We start from the raw sequence: 13,484 nt of genomic DNA, 5'->3' as shown, positions 1-13,484 counted from the left end.
TGTCTTTGTTATTCTTAATTACCAAGGAAAATACAAAGAATTTCATATATTCATGGTCTATGGAAGTCTGCTTTATCTCTAATGGCTTTCTACTTTTGTACAAACTAACCATATGGGGGGGAGAAAAGCATGGTAGTTCAACAACATCTTGTATACATGTAACCTAATTTTCAACACACACAAAAATTTGCTAAACATTTTTCTTATTTCATATGTCTTTGATCTTTAGAATTAATGTAATAAATAAAAATTTAAATATATATGATTAAATGAAAAGATTTTTAAGACTTTCCAAACAAGTCATCTTAATTTTTTAAGAGAATGATAAGCAAAATGGTACCAAAAAGGAAAAAAAACACCTATAAACTAAGTCTTTTTCTTTGCAGACTAATTTTTAATTCACTTATTATTGATGTTTATTATTGTTGTTATTAATCTCTTTCTTATAAATTTAAAGATATAGAGGTAGAATCCTATATATGGTATTATGATTACCCCATCATCTCCTGCAATATAATCTGAACTCTAAGAATAAATAATTTTATGTAAATTCACACATAAATGAGCATACAGTACAAATATGTATATATGTATATTTCCAATAAAAATCTCTGCACTAGAAATATTGAAGCAAATTATTATAAATCTTTAAAAAATTGTTTCAATTTGAGGGCATGTACCAACATTGAATAAACCATCAGGGACAGCATAAAAGTATATTAAATCATTGCTGAAGGTATTAAACACTTCAAAACATTATGAAATTTAATGTAATAGTAGTATAAAATTATGTTCTGTAAACATGATCCAAATATAAAATATAATATTGAATTATGGTCTAGCCATAAAATATTAATATATTTGATAAGTATGTATGTGAATTATGTTCTAGTCATAAAATGAATATACTGCATTTGGTAAATATGTGTATGGCTTTCAGTGAAAGTTACTGCAACAGACAATTAAACTCTTCTTAGGAACAAATGTTCTCTCCTTTTTTTCCCAGTGGGGAATAAAAGACATTTTAAAGAAGCATGCTCAGTTTTAAAAGGAAAATTTGAAACACATTGACTATTAACTATAGCTTATATAAAGTTTTAGTTTTCCTCTGTAAATACATCATCATGTATTTGTGAAATGGGAAACCACCTTTAACAAGAGTTGTACCAACTTCAGTAGATGCTTTTTCTAATATGACTTTGCTATTGATAAGTGAAGAGAGTAACCTCATTTGCTATGATATTGAAAAGTATACAGAATAACTTAACTGCTCTTGTTACAGTATACAAAACAGCAAACAACAAACAAATAAATCTGGTTTTAAAAGCATTTGCTCCTATTATTTTTATGAATAACTATAAAGAAGTTTATGATACACAAGAAGCAATTCACCTTCATAAAGTTGAGCAAATTAAGCAGGAAAAATGGTACTAAACAAATCATTACTGTAAACATCCTTAATAATAATTCCTTGATATTTTAATATGCATGAAATGTGAATTCTCAGGAATTGGTCTTAAGACTATTTTAAGTCATCCATCATAATTCAGAATCTCCTTGTACTACTTACAAAGCTTTAGTACAAGAATATTTTTGTTTTCATCAGAAAGGAGTTTATAGAAGGGGCTAAGAATAAAGATCAGATTCAGACTGCATCCTTCCAAAGCTATAATAGTTAAATTCAAATACAGTATGTGTAATTACAGGCTACTTTCTCAAATGCAGAGTCAAGGGAGAATTCCAAAGAGGACTTCAGAGACCTATTCTGATGTTCACTGGTAGGGATGGGGTGGGCTGTTGCCATGGTAGACACACCATGAAGCTTTAATGTTCTGGGAAGTAGCTCCAATCTGTCCTGCCCTTTGAAAGTGTGCCAAAATAATTACTAACCATTCAAGGATATTTCATTAGAGGGATGGATATTAAAAGCATTAGTCTACCCAGCCTGCCACAAAAATCTTTGAAAATCTTGTTAAAGACCTTGAAGAAATACATCTATGTGTTTTTAAAATGAACCCACAAAGATTTTAAAATCCTGTTTAATGTTCAGCATGCAAATTACTCAACAGATCCATGTAATAATGGCTGAAATAAATTTTACCTCATTAGCAAGAAATCAATGTGTCATTACATTATTGCCAAAAAGGTACTGACCCATGTTTTATTTTCACTTTTCAGTTATGATGTTTTAATTCTCATTAAAAGTGTAACTTAAACTTCCAAATTTGGCATTCTCTCAAAATTGAAGAATAGAGAAATTGATATTTTAGCAAAATGAATCCTCATATAAGTAAAATCCATAACTGTTATGAAGTAATAGTAAGAGAAAAAATATATACGTGTACCTTTTTAACATAATTCGTGACCTGCTTTACCAATTTCAGATTAATTTTTTGAGAAAAATTATATATTTTCAAATATCATCTCAGAAAAACAAGCATATAAAATTGTAATTATTTTAACTTTCATGAGTCTTCAAACGTAAGGAAATTCACACTATTCACCATCTCAATGTAGTACATTCAGTTCCACCATTAATAATTTAGAAAGGCAATGGAGAACTACACATTAGTTGAACCGCATGTGATAAGGCCGTATTTTACAAAATCAAACATGGACCTAAGTAGCCAGGTGAGTATTAAAAACACTACCTTTCGAAATATGTCAGTTTTTCAATAATGATGTACTTGACCAATTCTTCTTGCTAATTTTTCTTGAATTATACAAAAAATACCATTACTTTATTATGGTACATATACATAAATCCTTACATATGTTAGCCAAAAGAAAAAATATTATTCAGCTTAATCACCTACCTCTATTCATCAAATTTGTCACTAAATGACATGATTATTTCCAAATATAAAATCTACCTTCACAGAAACATATTATCAAGCATATTCAAAAACATATTTACTGCCCCCAGAAGAAAATTTATAAATTTTATATGTTGGAGGGGGGGAATGTATTGCCCTTTCAGCTTCCTACGAGAAAAGAATAGCTCTTTTTTAGACCATAAATGTGGATATGTTCCTTGATTGATAACAGCTTACACACTTCACTGATGCCTGGTCACACATACACATATACACAGGCATGAGAAATACTTGCCTTCTATCATGTCTTACAAAGACACAAAAAGCACCAACCAAGAAGAAGATAGATAGATTTTACTATCTTTTTTTTTAAAATATATTTTATTGATTTTTTACAGAGAGGAAGAGAGAGGGATAGAGAGTTAGAAACATCGATGAGAGAGAGACATCAATCAGCTGCCTCCTGCACGCCCCCCACTGGGGATGTGCCCGCAACCCAGGTACATGCCCCCGACCGGAATCGAACCCGGGACCCTTCAGTCCGCAGGCCGACGCTCTATCCACTGAGCCAAACCGGTTAGGGCAATTTTACTATCTTAAAGTTAATAATTTCTGTTCAACAGAAGATACCACAAAGGAGGCAAAATACAAACTATAAATGGAAGGAGATATTTGAAATACAAGTAATTCACAAGGATTAAGCTCCAAAATGTGTAAAGTCAACCAACCAACAGAAAAATGGGTGGAGAATACTACGGACCCTTGACAGAAGAAACACAAACAGCACATAAACATACAAAAATATGTTCGATATCATCAATAATCAGAAGGAAAATAACTGGAAACAATCCAAATATAATCAGTAGTAGAAGGATAAATAAATTGGGATATATACAGAACATAATATTGAAAAGCAAAGATTTAGCAGAAAAAAATGTATGCAGTCTTATTAATTTTATACAATATAAAGCTCAATAACATTAAAAGTAAACATGCACATTCCATAGAGGGGGAGGGTTGTGAAGAGGAAACCTTTGGAAGACTGGGTTCTCATAAGCTAACTTGAAGGCTATCCATTCATGGACCCACAGACAGACTCTTGGAGTGTGGAGAAGGGATGGGAGATGTGTGATGAGTCAGCCACAGGAAATCCTCCACCTACACAAAGTTTCCCCATGCAGATGCTATGTAGTCACTGCTGGAATGCCTGCTGGATGGGGTTCTTGCCATCACATCAGGGTGCTCATTTCACTTTTGCAACATATTAATTAGCAGAATGTTGATCCTAAAGTCTTCTTCCCTATACCTTTTATATTTCTTCTTTGATCATTTAGATTCATGAAGAATAGTTCCCTTTTCGTGTGACAAGCTTTTCAGCCTTTTTAAAAACAGCCTTTCCTCCTTGCTGGTGTTGCTCGGGGGTTGAGCATTGGCCTATGAATCAGGGGATCAGAGTTCCATTCCCAGTTAGGGCATATGCTGGGATCACGGACTCTATCCCCAGAGTAGGGTGTGCAGGAGGCAGCCAATCACTGATTCTCTATCATCTCTGATGTTTTTATCTCTCTCTCCCTTTCCCTTCCTCTCGGAAGGGAAATAAAAATATATTGAAAATAAATAAATAAATACAGCCTTTCCTCCTAAAACTTCTACCTACACATGAAATAATGTCAAATTTATAAAAATGTGTTATGCTCCATATTCTGGCTCAAGTATATTAAAGTTTTTTTGAAGGGTGGCAACACATGCCCTCTAAATATCTCAGTTTCCTGTCTTTGCCCTGAACTCTATAATTGAAATATATTTTAATATTCACATTTAATACTTCCAGAGACTCATTATTTATGACCAATTTTCATAAATAGATACTTTGTTTTGTTTTTATATGAACAGTACATAAGCTTGCACTTTAACATTAACATTGTAAACTTGGTCCTATAAAGGAACTGCAAAAATAACTTAAGTGCATTGGTATTTCATCCAATCTAAAGATTTCTCTCAGATTAACATGAAAAACTCATCAGGTCAAAAAGCAACACCTTTGTTTTCACTCCCTGATTTATCTGCTTGCAGCTCCGGTGGGCTGTGCACTGAGGATCCCTTCATTTAATGCATTAACATAACAATGCTAATAAAATGTCTTTCTTAAAAAAAATAAATTAGAAAAATTAAAAGCAACACCTAATTTGGGACAATAAAATGATCTGTTTCTCAGGTTAAATTTACTAAGATCTAATTTATATGAAAATGAATTCCATCCTTTCATACTCTCAGGTACCATTTTGAATGCCAACTGACATGGTGAAGCTCATCATTAATGTTCAATTTTATATAGAAATCCCTCTTTGAATCCGTTTTCTGTACCTCATTTAATTAGATAAAGAGTAAAATGTTTCAGGGGGTGAGAGTAATACAAGTTAAAGTATAAATTTGTGTAAGTTTACTGTTGATGGTGTCTAGCACGCTTCATGTCCAGGTTGAAGAATAAATAGTGACAGACATCAGCCTAAATAGGCAAACCTGGTATCAACCAACTCACTGGAAAAAGAAGCAGATGACCAGTCTTCAGAAGGCATAAGTAAAACCTAGGAGCAGTAACAACAGAATCGTGCCCAGCTGGTGTGGCTCAGTGGTTGAGCGTCGACCAGGAGGACAAGGTTCAATTCCTGGTCAGGGGACATGCGAGGTTGCGGGCTCAATACCCAGTAGGGGGTGTGCAGGAGGCAGCCAATCCATGATTCTCTCTCATCACTGATGTTTCTACCTCTCCCTCTCCCTTCCTCTCTCTGAAATCAATAAAAACATATTTTTTGGGGGGAGGAAATCAGAAACATGAGGCTAGTGAGTCCCTTGAGAGTTGATGTAAATAATAACAGATCACTTAGTGTACATAAGTCCTATCAAAATAATCATTGTGTGATGAGCCGAAATAATTGTTCCTTCTTAAATTGTTTTTTTAAACCTGTGAGAAAAATAAAATCAACACCATTGATTTCAGACAGAAAAAATAAGGCCTTCAGGTACACAGCAGAGTTCAGTCCTAAACAATGACACAGAGGTGGACTAAGATTAAGCCAAATCACAGCCATTTTTCAATAAGAAGAAAAGGAGCTAATAAGAGGAGAGGAATGGATGTGAGACAAACTACAGAAAGGTCAGTGAGCAATTCAATGTTTAAAGGATGCACAAAAGCCAAGAAGGTATTTATAGGAAATATCTAGATTATTTTCTTTTTGAACTATTGGCCATTCAAGTTCTATTGTTTTCTTGCAGATAATCAAACCACTTTCTTTACCTTATGGATTGAGGGTGTGCATTTTATATGAGCTTCCAAAACTGGGCTCTCCATAGCAAATATGTACCAACAGCACTTGTAATCTGCATATTTTGAAAGTTAACATTAAGTACTGGAACTCTGGAGCTGGATGGCCAAGGTTTTCACCACAACATACTATATGTACGATCTTGGCCAATTTATTTAACAAAACAGTTTTTCATCTATTAACATGTAGATAATATAATACCTACCTCTTAAGGTTGTTATGAGGATTAACATTTTAATCCCCATAAAGTGAGTAAATAGTACCTGGCATTTATAAGTACTAAATAAAAGCTACTATTAACAAGCATCTCATGAAAAAAAAATGATTTTATTTAAAAGTTTAACTTAAAAAAGCCAATGGTCAAAGAACACTAAAAGACACTTGCCATTTTCAGAAAATAAAATGTCACCTATCTGCTTCCACAATGAAAGAGCACAGTAAACACTCAAAACCAGTATCTCTAAGCAAATCCACCAGGTTAATGGATATGAATAGCCATTTTTTAGTAGAAAAATATTAGATTAAGTTCCCAAAGAAGGTATTTTATTCAAATCAACAATTCTGAATCATTAAATCAAAATGTGTTTTAGATGACAGTAGAGTGAAGTTTCTGATTTTAAAAAGGGAGGGAAAGATTGTAAAGATATTAACAAATATTACATCAGAATTAATGCCAATTATGTCCATTCATTTAAGAAAATAAATTATATTAAAATATTTTCTAAGACTCACTCATATATTTGAAAACATATTAAAATGTAAACAGCACCTTAGCTACTTAATCTACTTATACTGCTGCTTTAAGAAACTAATACCAAATAATTCTGATTAAAACTTGAAACTGATACTTCTACTGGGCGGCAATTAAGTATCTGAAAGTCACAGGGCTCATTTTACTTGAAAATACATGTTAATATATTTACACTACCTCCAGATGAAGTTTCCCAGCCATCCTAATTAATGAAGTCTTACCATATGAATATTCTCTTTTGTTAAAATGATGAGATACTGTGGCATTAGGTATGCAATAACACTTGGGATATTGCCCAGGCTACAATAAAAATCAGTTAAGGCACATGTTAAACAAGCATTTTATGAAGAACACTTCCTTTAAATGAAGAGATGCAGGAAAAATTGGACTGATTTTCCATGTGAACTCCTTGGGGTTTTTTGGAATGTCTTGATAATAAGTGAGTGTGTGAAAGTTCCTCTGTATCCTATTCATTTATTGTTGCTATGGCACACCCTTTATAAATATTAATGCTCACACATGAAAATGAATCCACCTATAATAAGAACACTGCTATCTAAAATTTGAGAAGACTGAATGTGTTGATAAAAAACTAATTAAACAATGAAACATTTCCTCAATTAAAACTTACAAAAAATAAATGACAGGGTTTGTTTTTCTTTTAATTATTCAGATATAAGGATATTAGCACAAGATCAGCCAAAGTTACATTGAACTGGCTAGAATTACAGCTTGGGGTCAGATTGGCATCAGTTTATAAGATTATTAGAGACCCAGAGCACAAAATTCGTGCACAGGTAGGGTCCCTAGGATGGGCCAGCCATCAGGGCCGATCTGTGGGGTGACCAGTGGGGCCATCAGGGGCCCTGCTGGCACTGGCCTTGGCTGGCCTGGTGCCTCCCATTCGTCGGCCCCGCCCCCCCCCCCACCACCACCACCAGTCCAGGCCTGTGGGCTGGCGGCAGCTCCTGCATTGAGCATCTGCCCCCTGGTGGTCAGTGCACATTATAGTGACCGGTCATTCCATAGTTTGGTCAATTTGCATATTAGGGTTTTATATAGATAGATGGTCACTGTAGGGACTTTAACTGAAAGGAAATGAGCACTCATTATTTCAGGGTTTTTTCCTTCTCACAAAAGGAAAACATGTCATTATAAATTCCAAGTTAGAAATACACATTATTAAAATCTACCTAAGGATAAAACATATTTACAGAGTGCATGCCTCAGTTTTTTTTTTAAGCAGTTTCTATCTTAGTGTGCCCAAGATTTAGGAAAACAAGCTATCACTCTTATTAATTAGGTAGCTAAAATGCCATCCAACCTTTATACTCTGCCTCTATCACACACACATAAAACAATGGAAACATTCCATCCTCTTTTTATGGAAGCAACATAGCAGAAAACCTAGTCACATACTGAAAGTTAAAGGCAGAGTTGAAGATACTTGATTATCTGACCAAACATACTTCTAATAGACTTGAGCTGCCATGGAAGCTTTCTGAGCTTGCTCAGTAATCTGACAGTGTCTGGTCTTAGTGCAATAAATCACATTTCTCTCTTTCAATTGTCAATCATACTTCCTTGTCTGAAAAAAATATGAAATTCTCAATTAATATCCTAAACACAAGTACTTCATACAATTAGCATCTAAGTAGTATTTCACCTCATTTCAAACTGTTTCTCAACAACAACAAAAAGGGAGACAATGAAATTGTTTCATGTCATCTGTGTGCAGGTTGATAAGATGAAAAGGGAATATTTGATTTTCAAAAGAGCAGAGTTGCCAACCATACCTTCCATGACATACACCAGTGACCCCACATCTCCTTCTTTGATGATGCAACTGTCTTTGCCATACTCCACTGGGTACATACAATCCACAATCTCCTGGATCTGCGACAGCTCCAAGTTCTTCATAAAGTCATTGTCAAGGATGGCTTCCTTTATGAGATCCTTGGACCTAGGGCAAGAAAGGGAAGATTTACTGGCACATCTGACAAGTGCTTTCAGTTTCTGAGGGTTAGCAGAGCCAGACAATACAGTGTTGAGCACACTACACACCCATTTTCTTGTTAGGAATCCAACCGTTTTCTGAAAGATCTGAGAACACCGTAATTTCATGAAAGGTACTGAGAAATTTTCCTTTAAGTACAGTATCATTTAGTGGACATGTGACAAACAAGAAAGTCATACAATTCCATTTTGTTTCAGAAAGTTTTTTAATAGCCACAGAGATTGTGGAAAAACCAATGGACACACATTTTAAATTGAAGTTTGCAACTTATTTTAAAAGAATCTGAACAAAATACAACATTTTTTTTTAATATATTTTATTGATTTTTTACAGAGAGGAAGGGAGAGGGATAGATAGTCAGAAACATCGATGAGAGAGAAACATCGATCAGCTGCCTCCTGCACACCACCCACTGGGGATGTGCCCGCAACCAAGGTACATGCCCTTGACCGGAATCGAACCCGGGACCCTTCAGTCCGCAGGCCGACGCTCTATCCACTGAGCCAAACCGGTTTCGGCAAAATACAACATTTTTTAGAACACTATTATTACTGTGTTTATGTATTATAAAAGAACATCAGGATGTATTGTGCCTCTTCCATTAGTTTTTATGATCCATGAAGTGAGAAATAATTTTTAAATAATTTTACTCTATGCCCAGTGTCTATCTGCCATAATACTGGTTATAGTATGGGTATTCAATAAAATAATGGTAAGAACTGGATTCCTGATCAGCTGTTTGAAACCACTGGTAGAAATATGAGTTATTTATTCATATCTCATTCTTCTGTAAAGAATATTTATTTCTCCAAGCAACTAAATTGAGGTAATCAGAAAGATAAAACTCTACTGAACAAGACATTTCAAACACATGATTTAGACATGGAATTAAATGGGTAGCCAGGGGGAAAAATATTTTAAAATTCTATAATTGGGATTCAGTGTTTGACAGGAAAGTTTTGCAGAACTTAAAAGAAGGTGATAATTTGATTCACTGGGATAATAAGCTCCAAATGACTTCCCAAGGACATAAAAAAAAATTAAAGTGAATAGAAATTTTAAAATATTTTGTCAGGAGATATAATCAGAATACTGTCAGAGAAGTCAGAAACTGGCTAAGAACAAAGCAAAGACCTCAGCAACATAGAGGAGAAGCAACACGTTTGGACTTTTATATGAAATATCTCAATTTGAAAAGCATTTGACTATAGCTGTCTTTGTCACATTCCCTTAGCAAGTGGCTTTCAGGGAAATGACCTGCAGTAGTGAATACTAACTAAAGCATCAGCCCAGCCCATTTCTGGGTAGCTTTTCATCTACTAGTAGACCTCAGTCTGACTGGACTAGCCTTCACACATCATGTTTTATAATGATTTGGCTTTAAGAAATGAAGGGGTTGCCAGGCCTGAGTGGCTCAGTGGTTGGGCATCAACCTATGAACCAGGAGGTCATGTTTCAATTCCAGGTCAGGGCACATGTCCAGGTTGCGAGCTCAATCTCCATTGTGGGGCATTCAGGAGGCAGCCGATCAATGATTCTCTATCATCATTGATGTTTCTATCTCTCTTTCCTGCTCCCTTCCTCTCTGAGGCCAATAAAAATATATTTTAAAAAAAAAGAAATGAAGGGGTATACATAAAAATGAAAATAACTGAAAATTCATCAATATGCAAACATTCATAGAATGGACTGTTATAATGCAATTAAAATTATGTTTATAAAGAGTATTCATGTATAGGGAATTCTTATAGTATTTTTGAAGTGAAAATACAAGGTACAGAATTATCTCTAGAATAAGAAGGTCTGTGTGTGATGAAATGTAAAGAAAAGAGTGGTGTTATCAGATGTATCCAGGACCCAATGTGGGCCTTGCCACCTACCATACCTTGAGCAGGTTGTCTTACTTTTCTGAATTTCCATTTTATCATTTGTAAAATGGCATTTTAAAAATTACCAACCTAATAGAACTATATGTGAGGACCAATGAAAATATAGTGTTACTTTCAGTAAATGGTGGGTGATTAAGCTGGTAATAATATTAAATGCAGCAGTAGTAATAGGAATTATGACTTGAAACAATATCAGAAGGAAATAAGACAGTGGTAGTATTAGGGTTCAGTTGCCTTTGGTGACAGAACTATATTTTTTTTCCTACTTTTCTCTTTTTATAAAACTTTCTAGAGTGGGAATGCTTTTTATATTGAAAAATCATTTTAAAGGTAGTTTATGAAAATAATTATGCTATGAGGTAAAACAAAAAAGCTATTTATTGCTCATCTAAATAATTACTTAAATATAGATACTTAATACTGGTTGGCTGTTATTTGGTATGTTCAATATTTTCAATTGATCCTCTTCCTATGGCCTGTATGTAAATACTAGTGGCAGGAATTTTCACCTAATAAAAAGATGGAGATGATGGCCAATGGTTAAGGACTTCAAAATAGGCTCTATTTAAAAAGTCTGCTTGTGAAACCTTTACTTTAATAGGGCTATGTAGCTCTATGGTGTTTTCTTAATCTGGTTTGCCAAAACTCTATTTCTTGTGAGGCAAAGAGTCCATTCTCTTGAGTCATCAACACAGGATGTAAAACTTGGTCCCTATCTATGATATTCATGAGCTCTCCTTTCCTAAGTATCCTCACCATTCCTGACCTCAACTATACCATGAGTATTGTCATAATGACTGCTGCACTCTATTGTTCTAGGATTATTTTTTCCAATAATCAGGACTTATTTTCAGGAAATTAATTTTAATCAAATTGATAATATTCTCTTTACTAAAAATTCCTTTATTTTGTTTGGGTCAAAGAATGAGGCCATCAAGGGTTCATATTTTCTAATAATATAAAGATTGGATATTATCAACTTCAGAACCCCAACATGTTTAGCTACACATGGTATCTTATCCTTTGGTAAATATTAATAGTGCTCCACGAAAAATATGAGCCCTAGAAATGCCACAAGGATAGAAATAAATCTCCCTTCCATGAAAATTGTTAGCTCAGTCCACAGATGATCGACACAAGTCACTTTCTCTTGTCTGGTAAACAGTATTATCAACCCATTGTATGAAGACATAAAAAAGATGACACAATGAGATCTAACACAATCCCTTAGAATTTTCCAAAATTTTAAGTGCTTTTAAAAAGTGTGGGGATGAGGAGGGAGAAGAGAGGAATTTCGGGTTGCTTTTGCTTTTCAAATTTCATTTTAAATGGAGAACATTTCTATCTCAAGTCTCCACTAAAGCAAATTTGAGGCTTTCATATATGCTTCTGTGTCACTGCAAAACAAACTAAAAAATGTAAGACCCATGTCTTATCATTTATCCCTTCATACAGGTATTGTCCAATAGCATGTTTGTCTCTGGAATGTCACAAATAATCCATCTCTTCCTTGACAAGATAGAAATCTTATGCCTCTGTGTAGTAACTCAAAGATGTTCTTATCAGTGAGCAATACTTAAAGCCCTGCCTCTGTGTAATTTTCCATTAAGTTCTTTCCCACTGAAGGACTTTAGGTCAACTCACATTAGTCTCCACTTGCTCCAACATTACCCTATATAATAAAAGCCTAATATGTAAATTGTCCCCTTGACCAGAAGTTCAACCAGGGGGCAGGGCCAGCAGTGGCAGGTGGCAACAGGCAGCCGGGGGTGGGGTGGGGGAGGCCTCCCCCACTCCCCCGTCCGGCAGCAGGCAGCCTCTAGAGACCCTATCTGTGCACGAAGTTTGTTTACTGGGCCTCTAGTAGATTATAATCAACTAGAGCCTCCACCTAAATATTTTTGGAGTCTTTTTCTTTTCCTGAAGAAATAGTCTAAGACACTCACTGTAATAAGATATGATGCTGCATATGAGGTCAGCTAAACTGTGCTATCTGTATGGGAGCTGGGCAAGCTGCTATCACAGGTTCCAGAAGGTGGCTATCTCCTCTAACCCAGAGTATATGTTTTAACAACATTTTGCAAGAAATCAGCAGCCTGATCTGGGAGGTGTAAGAAGCAAATACAAAGATCTTGATTTCTAATCTTTCTTGTCTGCTTCTGTGAACAAATAATCTATTAAAAAACAAACCAAAAAACAACAACAAAAAAAAACCTTTTCTTCCATACCCCAAATTTGTGGTTTTTAAAATCTAAACACCCGTAAAAGTTACTGGGTTATTTCATGCTAGCCCTATTGATTTGTCATCAACAAATTGTCAGCCTCTAGAATATTAGCTATATATAGCAGTGTGCTGGTAAACTGGCTCTCCAGGGAAAAGAAGAAAAAAGCCCAGGTTTGTAGGGTTTGCCAATTTCCATGGTTTAAATATTCTTGCCACACCTAATTTCAAGTTACCAATGCAAAGGCAACCTACTTACAAAATTCCTGAAAATGTAACAAACAGTTCTTTCATGAGCCAGTCTGAGTTGGCTCCAGCATATCCCTGGATATAAATTATTTTTTTAACATCTGAAGAATTTAGTGTGCCTTAATTTATAAATGCTGCAACCAATCTGATGATCCCATCCTTTATTAAAAATTTCATTAAGTGCTATAATATCCCCAGATAATTTAATGCCAGGATTA

The 13,484-nt window shown here is 34.7% G+C and overlaps 1 protein-coding gene across 2 annotated transcripts in view; it reads right to left on the bottom strand.

Moving 5' to 3' along the window:
- PRKG1 (protein kinase cGMP-dependent 1) overlaps positions 1 to 13,484 on the bottom strand; it is a 1,125,638-nt gene that overhangs the window by 950,431 nt on the left and 161,723 nt on the right. For both annotated transcript variants that reach the window (XM_080643202.1, XM_080643201.1), the window contains exon 2: positions 8,687 to 8,853. In XM_080643202.1, coding sequence (XP_080499328.1) covers positions 8,687 to 8,853 — 167 coding nt within the window. The remainder of the gene's footprint in view (positions 1 to 8,686; positions 8,854 to 13,484) is intronic.

Source organism: Plecotus auritus (genome assembly GCF_963455305.1).
Source record: "Plecotus auritus genome assembly, chromosome: 9".
Taxonomy (NCBI): domain Eukaryota; kingdom Metazoa; phylum Chordata; class Mammalia; order Chiroptera; family Vespertilionidae; genus Plecotus; species Plecotus auritus.
Note: the sequence above shows the minus strand (reverse complement) of the source record. Positions and strands in the feature narration are given on the sequence as shown.